Source organism: Hipposideros armiger, unplaced genomic scaffold, assembly GCF_001890085.2.
Source record: "Hipposideros armiger isolate ML-2016 unplaced genomic scaffold, ASM189008v1 scaffold_154, whole genome shotgun sequence".
Classification (NCBI taxonomy): domain Eukaryota; kingdom Metazoa; phylum Chordata; class Mammalia; order Chiroptera; family Hipposideridae; genus Hipposideros; species Hipposideros armiger.
The window spans coordinates 1,504,662-1,519,304 of record NW_017731504.1 but is presented as its reverse complement, the minus strand read 5'-3'; the positions used below and the strand labels follow the sequence as shown (position 1 = coordinate 1,519,304).

The following is a 14,643-nucleotide window of genomic DNA, read 5'->3' as shown; positions in this document are numbered from 1 at the left end:
AATGGAGGTACAGGATTTCCTCCCCATAGTGATCTTGAAAATCCCTAGAGAAACAAAGTGAAACAAAGGCCTAATGAGAAAAATGGGTTTAGGCACCTTAAATGGAGGGAGCGCATAAAAACTCTTGTAAATATTTTTATTTTCACTAAAATATGACTGCAAAAAAACAGAACATTGAATTAAGATTCCATTAGTAACTATTCACAACAGAATTGAGGGAGGAGCATTAAGAAGACAGAAGAAAGATAGGGTAGATGGCAGAAGTGACGTTTTGTGATATAGGCAATTCAAGACACATGAGAGCCTTGTGGCCCTGTTCCTACTCTTGGGTGCTGGAGCGAAAGGGGCCAGTAGACCCGGAAACTGTTAAAGCCTGCTGTGCTCTGGCATGGACTTTCCCTGAACCCAGGAAAAAACATCCCAGTACACACAAAGGTGCCTTTTTTCTATCAAGAGTCCTTTGGCACTCCGCCTCTCTACACTTAAGTTCAAACTTGGATGAAAAGCACTGACAGATTGACATTTTACAGGTTGTAAATTAGTGAAACTTATACACAGATATAAGTTCCATTTGCCATCCCTAGCTCATGTTTTTGTCTCTTTCCCTGCAGATTCAGAGAGGAGCTTTGAGCCTTGAGTAAGTGATCTAGACAAAGAAACAAAGTGTCTCTGCATATGCAAAGGAAATTGTTCAGGTGTTGTTCTGGTGAAGCAAAACCCAGAGTACCATATAGTTTTGCCAGTCACCTTAACAGCTGCAACTAGATTTCATACATTTGAGTTTTATGGTATGCTGTGAATCACCATCTGCAGATACAGCTTCACAGCTCTCCAGTTTCTGAAAAAGGGAGATACGTAATTCGGTGCTAAAGAATTTGGAGTGGGGAGGGGATTATGGTTACAATACCTTCACTACCTACCTCACAAGTGACAGAGAGAATTATACATGAGATTTGATATGAAAGGATTTTGAAAACTAGAATGTCTAAAGAAATGATATTCCATATCATTATTAGTCTTCTTATTTCTGTAGAGAGAGGTGAAATCCTCAGCTATAGTAGAGTGGAGAGATGATGCTTAATAAACACGCCTAGAGCACTTTGGAATAGGTGACCAGTAAGCTCCAGGGGCCAGTGGCGTATAACCACTTGATGTATAACCCAAAGAATTCTTGGTTTACCTTAGATGCTCTTTGATAGTTCATTTTATCACAAAGGAAAAAAGGCATATACTATGTGGCAAATGCACTGGTTTGGGAGTGCTTTCCATTTTCCAGACATGACACTTTGGAAAGGTCATTTAATGTATCCGATTCTTGGTTTTCCTCCTATAAAATATATATCGTCAGTTTTTGTCTATTGCAAACAACCCCCACATCATAGGTTTACAATAATAAGAACACACATTATTTTCACTTAATACATGTCTGCTGATGTGTGGCTTGGCTGCAGCTCTACCCGAGCTGTGTTCTATGGTTCTTATTCCCAGACCCAGACTGAAAGGATAACCCTTATATGGGCATGCCTATATTAGGGCTGAAAGAAAGGGCAGGAGAGCTGGTGGATCCCTCTTCTGGCTTCTGCATCATCCTGGCATAGGCCATGTCCACCATCATTCCACTGGCCCAAGAGAATAGCAAGGCCAGCATCAATGTAGCAGGGAAGTATGCTCCTCCCACAGCCCGCCAGCAAATCCCATAATCCTCTTAGAGGCACAGGTAGAGGTGGAAAAGGGGTGAAAATATCTGCTTAGCGATCCAAACCTTTGTGAGTATCAAATAAGGAAAGGTCTATAAAAGTGGGTTGTAACCTAACGGATTCTCTGCTAATGTAAGAACTATTATCATTGTTGAACAGTTCCTTTTTTCTGTTACTTATTTGGGGAATCGGGTCCTTACATATCATTAAAACTCATCACTTCTTCATCCTTACCACAAGCCATTATAAAGTTTTTAACCATCTCAGTTGTAGTTTTTTAAAGCTATGTATTTTGGGCCGGCCAAGTGGCACGTTGGTTAGGAATTGGCTTGGGACACCAGCTCTGAGCAGAAGGACCCTGGTTCGGATCCCACATATGAGGGCCAGTGATGCTGCGCCCTCTACAGCTAAGTTGGTGAACAACAGCTCTACCTGGAGCTGGGCTGCCGTAAGTCGCCAGCGTCGGCGTAGGCTGCAGTGGGGCTGGCTGGCAGCTGACATGTGCTTTCGTGAGCTGCTGTGAACCACCGTGAGCGGCTGTCCAATGGCCAGTGAGTGACTGCCTCACCTGGGAAGAGCACAGTGATCATAATACCAACATGGGCCAGTGAAGCGACGTACTCCACAGCTAGACTGAAGAACAAAAGGACAGCAACTTGTCTATTCCCCTTCCCCGATTGCCCAATGCTGTTCTCCTCCCCCAATTCCCCAATAAAATCTTTCAAAAATAAATAAATAAATAATAAAATAAAAGCTATGTATTTTGCCTTTTTGCATTCATGTTTTTTTTGAAATGTTACAAGTATAATCATTTTTATTTTCCACTAGAACTATGTTAAACCCCTTTCAAGAACTTCCTGGGCATCCAGAAAGTTGTTGGCTTTTTTCCCCCTCTGATTAAAGTGAAAAAATTCTCTTGTAGGACCTTTGGAAATTTTTGGAGGATAAAGAAGAAAATTGAAACACCAATATTCAAATCCCTTTCTTAATACACACACACACATACAGCCATAAAAATATACACAATACTATTTTTTTCTCAATTGGCCAACTAATGAATATCCTCTTGGGAATGTTTTTCCACTTTACTACATGCTGTTAGCATGCATTTTTGCCGATTTTTAATATTTTTTGAAAACATGAATTTAGCGTTTTGTTATCCAATGTTACTGTATGTCATATGCAATAGATACGTAATTATGAAGCCTAATAATAATGCAAATACTCATGAACCCATTATACTACCCAACTTGAGAATTAGACCATTACAACACTCTTGAAGTTACCTGTGTACTCCTCTGCTGTTCCCTTTCCCATCCAGGGTTAACCACTGTCCTCAAATTTGTATATTGTCATTAGCTTTTTGTTTTTTTTAACTGTTTTCACATACGTATCTCCAAACAGTGTATCGCTATGTTTTGCTTGGTTTGGAGCTTTGTAAAAATGATATCATACTGCATTATTTTTAGTGGTGAAGTGAATATTAAACTGTCCTCTACTATTATTGGGTTGTCAGAAAAGTCATGACGCATTTTTGTAATGAAAAACATAGAAAAAATAAGTCATGCGTTTGCCAACAACCCAATAGATATTTAGAGACTTTTCAGCTATTTTACTTTTACAAAGAAGTTGTACATTAATCTTTGTGTGTATACCCAATTATTTCCTTGGGAATAATTTTTAGAGATGAAATTGCTGGTTTAAAGGTTAAGAACAATTTTAAGGCTTTTATTTATAACTGTACATCTTAAAGATATGTCCATCTTGAAGATTTTAATAAAAGCAAACATTCAGATTTGTGTGGCAGATAATTATATATCATTGCTATCTTTCCATTTTAAAAGGCGGTAGGAATACACAAATGTCCCAATGGCTTATCAAATTAAAATGTCCAAAACCAAATTCCTCAGTATGCCTGACTTCTGGAAGTCTGTTCTGTCATACTGTGATGTTACTATCCTCTGAGTTCCTAAGGCCGGAAACCTTCAAGACACTTTCTCTCTACTTCCCTGCCTCGTAGGTAGCCTCCCCACACTTCCCCTCAGTCAGCCCTCAGGTGCTGCTAGTTCTGTCTCTATACTGTCCCTTGAATCCGTCCCTTCCCTTCCATTACAAGCACTGCTCTAATTCAAACCCTGCTAATCTATCGCATGGGCTGTTACACAGTCTCTTAACTGGTCTCCTACCTGTCTTTAGTCGCTTGCCTCTCTGATCAGTCCTTCATTCTGTTACTTTCTCAAAACACAGACTTGTCTTTAAAACCAGCACCAAATGTTGATAGCTCTCCATTATCCACATGATAAAATCCACACTCCTTGGTTAAAGCCTAGTTTAACTTCCCTTCCCTCTCCAGCTTTGGTTCCTCCTGATTCAACCTCCCGACCCCACTCCATCCCACCCCCACAAGAACCTTGTGTTTGATATTCTAGCCAGCCTAGGCTACTTGCTCCCTATATACTGGGGTGCCAAAAATATATACACATGACTTGTATTCATCTTTTGTTATTGGTATATATTATTACAATTTTAATACAGTTTTTTCCTCTCTTAAAATGTGTATACCTTTTTTGGCACCCTCTGTATTTTCCTGTTTTTCCATGTTCGTGTTACTCCCGCAGCCTAGAAAACCCTTTCTCTTCCACCCACCCTGTTGAAATGCCACTGATCCTTCAAGGTCCCACTGAAATGCCAGCTCCTCCGTGGAGCTTAACATCAATATAAGTTATCACAGTCATACATAGATGAGTCAGGCACGTTTGCTTCTCTTGAGATACTTTGAATGTGAAAATGAGAAGTGCATTTTTTACATTTGCTGGGTAGAAAATAATGCTGGGTAGATAAAGCAGAATGCAAACTAGTTTAAACATCAATATCAGTACATAAAATATGTGTGTGTGTGTGTGTATATATATATATATATATATATATGACAGACAGAGACTGATAGGAATACTTGAGCTTGGTGTTTACTAAGCTTCTGAAATTCTTTTTTGAATAAGACAGGATGAGTACTTTTATTAAAAATTAATTTAAAATGGTACTTGTTCAGTTCATTTTCTTTCTTGAAGATGCTTGCTTGGGCTTAAACAGGCGTCCATTTTGAGGCTTAATCATATTTGGTCCAGTTGCAGGAGGCCAGCCAGTTGCGTCTCCCCTCTGTCCCAGTGTTAACTGGCTGAGTTGGAGGGCCCTGCTTCCTTGCCAGATCTGTCTAGTCAGTCACCTCTGCTGAACAGCCCACTCAACTGTAAAATGAAAACGTTGCACTAGATGACTGTTAAATGGATGAGTAGATGATCTTTAAGGTCCTTTCCAGTTCTCCTATCCTGATGAGATACCTTTTGTTCCTGAGACAGAAAAATACTTAGGGACAATGGAATGTGCTAATTTGTTCTCTGGCCTAGCACCCTCACTGGTGTCAAGTAGCCAATTGCTCCTTTTATTAACTCTGAATGACCCAAATGTATTGTGTGCGAATTAGTACATTTGGCTTCTCATCCAGGTGTACCATTACATGGGTGGCCTTGGGTGAGCCCCTTTCTGTCACTGGGCCTCTGTTTGCTTCTCTGTGAAATGATAAAGGTGAGACTAGATGCTCTATGAGGTTCTTTGTAGCTTTTCAATGATTTTATAATTGGTATGTGTGAAGTACCCAAGGATTTTTTTACCCTATAGTCACTAGCTTATGTTTCAAAATTAAGAAATCAGTAGAATGGGACTAGCAACAAAATATTTTTCTCTTCACAAAATATTGTAGATAACAAAGTGCAGAATCTGGGTTTGCAAATACATATGTGTGATTGAGGAATATCCTGATTCCATCACTTCAACTTACCATAATATTTTTTCTCTTATGATGGGTATTTCTCAAGTCTTAAAATTGTTACTTTTAGTAATGTAAACCAAAAAGTTCTGAAGATATCTTGTAGGAAATTAAAATGTTGGAGTAGATATCAAATACGCACACTAATTTGGATCAGTCTAGTAGTGGTACAATATATCTCAAAATATATGAACTCTAATAATTAATATAGACTTCCTTTCTTAAGAAAGAAACTCTAATATCTTACTGAAGAAGAGGGCTTCATTTTAATTTCCAGGGGACAAACTAATGTTTGATATATGAGACTTGATTCCAGAATTGCTTCTGGTGAACATAATAGTTGCTGCTCAAACAAGTATTTCTTTTCTAGTAATTAGATTTTTTTTTCATTTTGATGGGTAGTCATAAATATTAACCACCAGCAGTGCAGGAATAATTTATATTCAAATTGTCAGACATCATTCTGTGAACACAAAATAATTTACGTTTATTTAGAACCTTTTATCCTAAAGTGCTCTACACATATTACTTTATAATCTGATTGCAAGCTATATATAGGACTCTCCCACCTGAAATAGGGCAGCAACCAAAGTAATTAAAATAAAGGTTGCAACTTCAAAAAAGTAGAGGAAAGAAGGAAATGTATTTTTGACTTGTTCCTATATGCTCTTATGTCTGTAGGATTGGAGAGTCCATGTTGACCAAATGCACCAGCACAAAAGTGGAATTGAATCTGCTCTAAAGGAGACCAAGGTATGTGAATTTCTTCAGATGAATCAATGTACATTTACTCGTCTATGAAACACCTGTTATGAGAGAACATGAAAGGAAAAATACTCAATCCTTGCCTTTGAGGATCTTACTGATTGAATGTACCATATTACATTTCAGCAGCCCGAACACTTAAACCAACTAAAGAAAGGTAACTTTATATAAAAGCACTCTAATATACATTATATTAGATATGTAATGTATTTGTATATGTATATCAGAGAAAAACATTTCATGATTCTTTCCTCTCTGAATCCTGAGAGATAACAAAGCACCAGGCCAGCCATGCCTAGAATCCACAGCTTCCCCGGCTTGCCGCCCTGTCAGAAATAAGGACTTTTAGAGGACAGCACAAAGAAGCAGAATTGGAATGAGAAGTTATGGGTCCCAAGCTAGAGCTATAAATTTAATGACCTACTTCCAACTGGAATATTCCAGCCGTCTTTGAATTGTGCTACAAGAAAGTCATGTTATTCCCTTACTTACTTTGATTCTGAACTTCACATAATGCAGACTCCACTCACATCTATGTTAGATATGCATAAAAACAAACCAATTGACTAACACTCCCAGGTGCTTTTTTAATTTTAACATTTTGCAAAGTGTAACTGAACTCATTGCAGACTTCTTTGGCTCCTGAAAATTTTAAACTGTCTTCTTTTTCACAAGTGGAGTAGAATTTGTGGGATGGATAGAGGGAGATGTAACTCATTTTAAACAATTTTGAAAAATATATTTGTAAATTATCTACTAAAATCCCATGGAATTTCTAGGGATTTTTGGACAAACTCCATAATGAAATTACTAGGACTCTGGAAAAGATCGGCAGCCGAGAAAAGTACATCAACAATCAGCTCGAGCACTTGGTTCAAGAGTATCGTGCAGCTCAAGCTCAGCTAAGTGAGGTAACTGAATTATGATATGCAGGGATTTCATTCCAATTAATGGTCCTAATCCCTAAATTTGATATAACACTTCTCATTTAAAGGTTGTAAAATGTGTTTCACAAACAGCAGTACAGTAAGTCCTCATTCAACATTGATAGCCTCTTGGAAACTGCAATTTTAAGCAAAACGATGTATAACAAACCCAGTTTTACCATAGGTTAATTGATATACAGATATATGTCGTAGGAACTTAACTCTTATTTATTTCAGTTAGACTGTGCTAAAATTAAAGTCATAGTTTCTAAGAACCTATCGATGGACAATGTTAAGTGAGGACTTTCTGGGCATCAGTTCTCTGCCCATTTTGGGAAACCAAATGAGTCACTAGAACTTGTCATTTCCGTTTTACATGTGATAGACGTGATCTCCTAGAAGTCTTTTATTTATTTATTTAAAAAAAATTTTTTTTATTGGGGAACAGTATGTTTTTCCAGGACCCATCAGCTCCAAGTCAAGTAGTTATTTCAATCTAGTTGTGGAGGTCGCATCTCAATGGCCCATGTGGGGATCGAACCAGCAACCTTGGTGTTAGAAGCACTGCGCTCTAACCAACTGAGCTGACGGCCACTCCTCTCCTAGAAGTCTTTAAATGCATTTCTTCATTTGATTTAAATAGACGAAGGCATATATTGATGGGGAACATGGTTCATAACAGGAACAGTGTGTCAGGACACCTGGTTTTGTTTCCAAGTCTGCAGTTAATTTACCGTGTGAGTAGGAGGAAGAAGAATAGTATGCATTTACATGTATCACAGGGAAAAGACATCCTTATCATAATGGCTTACAACCCGTAATAAAGAATATAAAAAGTAAAACACGTTCAAAGACAAGCAGTTTAATTAATTAAATGAGCAAATTTTATAATCCTTGCAGAGTTTTAGAATTTCGACCAAAAACTAAAATAAAACCTTCAGCGTTTGAAAGCAGCAGTTCTTTGTCCCAGCAATAGGGACCCAAAGGCGTTCCTTTGGGATTTATGCCCCTCTTTCCTGATGTTGAAGACCAGTAAGAACATTTAAAAATGTCAGTTGAAGGCATTTTTTTTTTCCGTTTTGGCAGACAAGGGGAGAAAGGAAGTAAAAATGGAAATAAACTTGAGATATTTCTGTACTTTCAGAGTCCTCAAAGACCAAACAGTAATCTCCACTGTTTTATTGTTATTTGGTTAATTATTTCCTCACCTATACTTCCGTTTATGGATATTTTTACTTTTAAAATGCTGTAAAATCTTTGATTAAAGCCACCATATATCTCTCAAATGTTAATATTAAATAATTGATTGTTACATTAGTTCCCAAGAATATAGTTATACTGTGATACTGTTTGTTAATCCTTATTAATTGCTTATCCTGATGCTCTATTATGATTGATTTTTTTAGAACTGGTTTTCTCTACATAGCATGCAAATTAGATCAACCAAGAGCCACTCTCCTAAACTATTTAAGAATGGCTGAAGACAGTTTTTATTGTGAACCATGCCCATGGAAGTTACACAGTCAGTATATGAAGGTTAAGGTAGTTCATCATTTTATAGTGCTTTAGTTAAATACAATGGTGCCTATTATGGACATAAAATTGCTACAGTTAAATGTCACTTTCATAAATGTGTTCACAAATGAGGGGGGAGGTTGTCATAAAATGATATGCAGAAATTGCAAATACAGAGAGGTCATATTTAAGTAATCTGCTTCTGTGCAGAATTTGTCGTTAAACAAAATATTTCTCCCTCAGGCAAGAGAGCGATACCAGCAAGGAAATGGCGGAGTGACTGAAAGGACCAGACTGCTGTCGGAGGTACACGCTGTGTGCTCTTGCCAGGTTCTCACCTGTCAGCTGGGCCCAGCTGTTCAGAGCCTTGATGCTTTAATGCTGCTACAACCGTGGGTTGTTTCAGTAGTTGTTTCCTGTGGCTTTGAATTCTTTTCTGTAGGAGAAAATCCCTAATTTTCTTATCAGTGAATTAAGTATGTATGTATATACTACTTATTTCCATAAAATGCCTTAATTTAAGTTGTTCTATTAAATTCAACATAAATCCTGCTGATATTTTCAAATTCATAACCTTAATATTTTTTTTAAAGATTTTTTTTTTAATTGGGTAATTGGGGGCATGGGAACAGTGCTGGGGAATTGGGGAAGAACAGACAAGTTGCTGTCGTTTTGTTCTTCAGTCTAGTTGTGGAGGACGTTGCTTCACTGGCCCATGTTGGTGCCATCATTGCGCTCTTCCTGGGCGAGGCAGATCAGTTGCCGGCTTCTGGACGGCCACTCACTGCGGCTGCTGGCCGCTCACACTGGCTGCTGGCTACATACGGTAGCCCATGGCAACCCACTGCCACAGGGGCTGCAGCCTCAGGGCAGCCCAGCTCGAGGTTGAGCTTTTGTTCAGCATTTTAGCTGTGAAGGGCAGTGTCACTGGCCCTCATATGTGGGATCCGAACCGGGGCCCTCTGGCGTCCCAAGCCAGTTCTTAACCATCGCACCACTCGGCCAGCCCAATATTTTTAAACATAATAATTATAACCGATATGTAGCAGAGTAGGTAAAGCACTAGCCTAAATATCTATAACAAATTTTAATGTTAGTCTGCAAGATATAATACTTGTTTTTGATTGTTGTTAATAACTTGTGTGTGCTCCTGCGTATTTCTCTGTCCACAAATTGGGAGTGGCTTGTAACCCTTTTTTTCCGAGAACTTCTGGAATATTTATACATATTGTTGTATTTATTTTCATCATCTTGCAAGAGAAGCAATACCTAATATATATTCCTATTTTTCACTAGAAAGCTGAGAGAAAAATAATACCTTAAGGTCAGTAGCCAATGTGGGACTAAAATCCAAGATTATTTTTTATCACAATCCAACATGATTGTCACAAACTTTTCTTCTCTATAATAGAATTAAGCATATTTTATAGAGTTTATTTTTTATATTAAAGTTTATTGGGGTGACAGTGATTAGTAAAGTTACATAGGTTTCAGGTGTACAATTCTGTAATACATCATCTATATGTCACATTGTGTGTTCACCACCCAGAGTCAGTTCTCCTTCCATCACCATATGTTTGACCCCATTTACCCTCATCTGCTATTCCCCTCCCCACTTACCCTCTGGTAACCACTAAACTATTGTTTGTGTCTATGAGTTTTTGTTTCTTTATTTGTCTTGTTCCTTTAAAATTGTGTCTATGAGTTTTTGTTTCTTTGTTTGTCTTGTTCCTTTATTTAAGATATAAATAGTCCTTTTAAAATACTAAAAATATAACGTTAGATATATTTAAACTCTAATTCTATGGTGATTCTAGGGAAATAAAACATTACATAGAAGTAAAGTGCTCACTTAGATTGGGTAAATTAACACTTGAAGGGAGTCCAGGGAACCATTCAATTTTTTTGGAGGAGGTAGTTATCCTCAGCTGTAACATTTTAGGTACTTGAAAAAAATTAATTTGCTTTACTTGGATGAGCACTTTATACCCAAGGAAGTTTTTACTCACTAGTATGATAAAAAATAAAGCCTATTAAGCTATAATAATTATGGCTTAGTTTTAGATCATTTTCAATTTGTTAAAGATGGTTGGTATTTCCTACCTATTTTAATGCTAGCTTGGAATTTTGCGAGTAATAGTTGTGTAATTTTGAGTATGATGTAGAGTACAGATAAGAGCCAATATGACTACACAGTATGCCTCTTGGAATTCATATTTTGGATAGAGTAGTTAGAATATTTTTATATATAGCCATATGGTATAAGCATTATTTTTAGTGTCCTGTAGAGATAAAGGTGGCATATTCTCTTATAAAACTATAAATATTAAGATAGCTGTAAACCTTTATAAATCCAAAATCTTTTTAGGATGTTTATACTATTTTAATTAATAACTGATTATTAGAGACTGGCATGGCAGATGCAATAAGATAACTGCAAGATTTGAGTGCCTAATACCTAAAACAACAACGTAGATAATTTTTATTCTTATCATGTTACCACCTGAGAAAGTTAATGAGGAAGTAATTTAGTGAAGTTTAACCTTAGGATCACTCTCAGAAAATAATAAAAAGCTTTGCATATCTGCATACTTTATCTTATTATTCAAATTGTCCAGAATACTCCTAATATTTTATATCCCTTTATGTATGTATTATATCTAAATTAATTTTCTTAATACATCGTTCAGAATTTTTGAAATTTTATTAAAATTCAGTGCTCATGAAAACCTTTTTTTCAATGAAAGGTTACAGAAGAACTTGAAAAGGTAAAGCAAGAAATGGAAGAAAAAGGCAGCAGTATGACTGATGGTGGTAAGTACACACTCACTGTAAGGAGAAAATGAGCAAGAGAAGACTCTCTTCAAGACATCTGTGTAACAAAATGGTATTAATAAATAAGGAGTCTGCTTCTAAAAATGAATTTGTTTGAGGGGAGGTGCATTTTACCAAAATGATGTCTTATAATCAGTGTACTGTTTCTCATAAATCAGCTGGCAAGAGCCATATTTTTTCTTTTACTATAATTTAGGATTTTTTTAATATTCTAATGTATTAATTCAGAGATAGAGTGGGAAATGCTTAAATATGCACTTTGTTGTGCCAATTTAAAGAAATATTTTGTTCTGTTTTCATCAAATGAGCTTCATTATTCCATTTTATGTACAAAAGAGCTCTAAGTGTATGCCCAAATGACACAAAGGCAGTGGTCAGATGACCTTCGTTTTTTTCCCTCTTCCCCAGTGGACCTGACTGGGCAGAGGTCAAATAGAGAAGAATTAATAATCCTCTAGTAATCATCCTCCATCATGAACTAGTTACTTTGACATGGCCCAGTGGTGATTGCTTAAGGCCCTTCTGTGCGCTAGACCAGGGGTCGGCAAACTTTTGAGACGGAAGAGCTGCCAGGGGTCAGCAAACTGCAGCTCGCGAGCCACATGCAGCTCTTTGGGCATGTACATGTGGCTCTGAAGTAAAATTGAAAATTAAAATAAAACTATCATAGTTTCATTTATAGTATTACTTTAAATTTTTCTTATTTGTAAAAATATATTTATGGCTCTTAAATAATTTTTAAATTGTTGTGAGGGACAGGATTGGCTCTTCCAGGGGTCGGCAAACGTTTGAGACGGAGCGTACCCAAAGAACCGCATGTGGCTTGCAAGCCGCAGTTTGCCGACCCCTGCTCTAGGCAGATTTTTCTCATTGTATGCTCATATACTAAGTGAGCTTTCAAAATGGGATGTGGAGTAGTTTTGTAGTATGTTTCAATGAGCCCATTGTCTGTATCTCAAGGGTAATTCTTCCTTTTCTTATTGTATCTCCTTTACCTTCAGATAGATGTACCAACCCATAAAAAAAAATATTGATGACATCCTTAAACATCCCATTAGCAGCTCTCCCCTAGAAAAGGCAGGAAGTTCAGCCTCAGTACTTCAAAATGTTGCATCATTTCCCATCCTAAACGTCTCAGATGTTTAAAATGCCACAGCAAAATTATGTGAATGTCAGTAAGTTGCTGGCTGTGTTTTTAACCCTATTTTTGGCTTACGACCAAGTGAGGAAAATGTTATACCATTCTGTAATACAATGATACTCCAAACAAATATGTTTATGCCATGTTATTTTCATTCTGCAGCTCCTTTGGTGAAGATTAAACAGAGCTTAACAAAACTGAAGCAAGAAACTGTTCAGATGGACATTAGAATCGGTGTTGTGGAACACACGTTACTACAGTCAAAACTGAAGGAGAAGTCCAACATGACTAGGGATATGCACGCAACCGTCATTCCGGAGCCTGCAATGGGTTCTTATTAAAACCTGCTGTTTTCTATGCTTCTGATTAGTTAGCTTTTTATATCAAACCCTATTTTACATCACATGGATTTCAAAACACAATTATACTTCCAGTGATTATTTTTATACACACACACACACACACACACACACGCATTGTATCATGGTGATTATGGATGGTTTAAGCCTTTAAATTGAATATAATATTTAATAAAGTAATTAAAAAGTTATCACTTTCAAAGACCTTTCACTAATCATTACAAGGAGTTTAAGGCCCCACCCCGTGGATCATTTTTCTTCTTGTTCCTTGTGTAAGCCAGTGTATGTGACCCACACTTTTTGTAGGTGCTGCTGCTGTTGTCACCACATGGACTTTTGACACAAGCCCCCTTCAATTTGGTTCCCCTCTGCAGTGATCATCCAGTGCTTCTGCGCCCAGAGGCAGCTATCGATGGCTGGGGATTCTTTGTAAGAACCGAAACTACCATTGTATCAGCTTTATGGTTGACTAAAATTACATTTTTTTAAAAAGCATAAGAAAAGAAATGATGTCTTCCCCTAACCCCTTATGGTGTTGGATTGAAATTGGAAACATCACTGTGGACTCATAGTTTTTTCACACATATAGGTTAATAGTAATAACTATAGAAATATATATATATGTACACATACACACACACATATATTAGTGTGTGTATATATATTAGTGTTTATGTGTGTGTGTGTGTGTGTGTGTGTGTTTATATATATATATATATTTACTAATTTTGTCCTCTGAAAGGGCCTAGAAGCAATGATAGCCCAGTAACAATGAGAATACCTAACACTCAGATCTTGGTTTCTAAATTTTCTACTTAAAAAAAAAAAAAAGACTTCTTAGAAAAATTACTGATTCCTGGGCTGGGGCAGAGAAAGCACAACATGAGCCTGAAATACCTTGTTCTGCCAGAAAGTAAGGAAGTGCTCAAAGAATGGTGGGAAAATGACTAAAGGACACAGATTGTGGGGTCCCCATCAGCCAATCTGGGACAATTGAGCTTCAACATAATTATAGTAATGAGTCATAACTCTGAATAAAACAAGAAAACGTGAGTCCATATAGATAAAACTAAATGAATGAATCAGTGGGAAAAGTGAAAGGTTTTCCTTATAATAGAATGACAGCTAATGTAAAAGGAATACTATATTTAGAAATCACCATCTGACAACTACCAAAACAATAGTGATTGTTTTAGGCAAGAATGATCAATGAATGCTAAAACTAGTAGATGAAAATTTAATTAGCTGAATATTTACATTGTCTGAAAGAAAATTATAACTTTAAAGTAGAGAAACCTGGCACACACCACTTTAGGTGATCAAAAGTTAACATCACTGGTAGTAGAAAAAATAGACATCATGTGTCTCCTGAAAAGGGCACACACTTGTGTAGTTACTACTGAAAACACGTAACCTGAATCTCATCATGAGGAAATAACAGATGAATACAGTGGAGGGACATTGTAGAAAATGGCCTGTATTCTTCAAAAATGATAAGGCCATCAAAAAAAAAAACAGGAAAGACTGAGAAATTCTCCCCAATTAAAGGAGACTAACGGACATTATTAGATGCAAAAAGTAT

General features: G+C 37.0%; 1 protein-coding gene across 1 annotated transcript in view; it reads left to right on the top strand.

The window, feature by feature from the left end:
- The window catches only part of IFT57 (intraflagellar transport 57), a 55,250-nt gene extending 41,987 nt beyond the window's left edge, over positions 1-13,263 (top strand). Inside the window, exons 7-11 of the mRNA XM_019651185.1 lie at positions 6,202-6,273; positions 7,065-7,196; positions 8,970-9,032; positions 11,474-11,540; positions 12,865-13,263. Coding sequence (XP_019506730.1) covers positions 6,202-6,273; positions 7,065-7,196; positions 8,970-9,032; positions 11,474-11,540; positions 12,865-13,043 — 513 coding nt within the window. The 3' untranslated portion in view covers positions 13,044-13,263. The remainder of the gene's footprint in view (positions 1-6,201; positions 6,274-7,064; positions 7,197-8,969; positions 9,033-11,473; positions 11,541-12,864) is intronic.
- Positions 13,264-14,643: the final 1,380 nt, after the last annotated feature.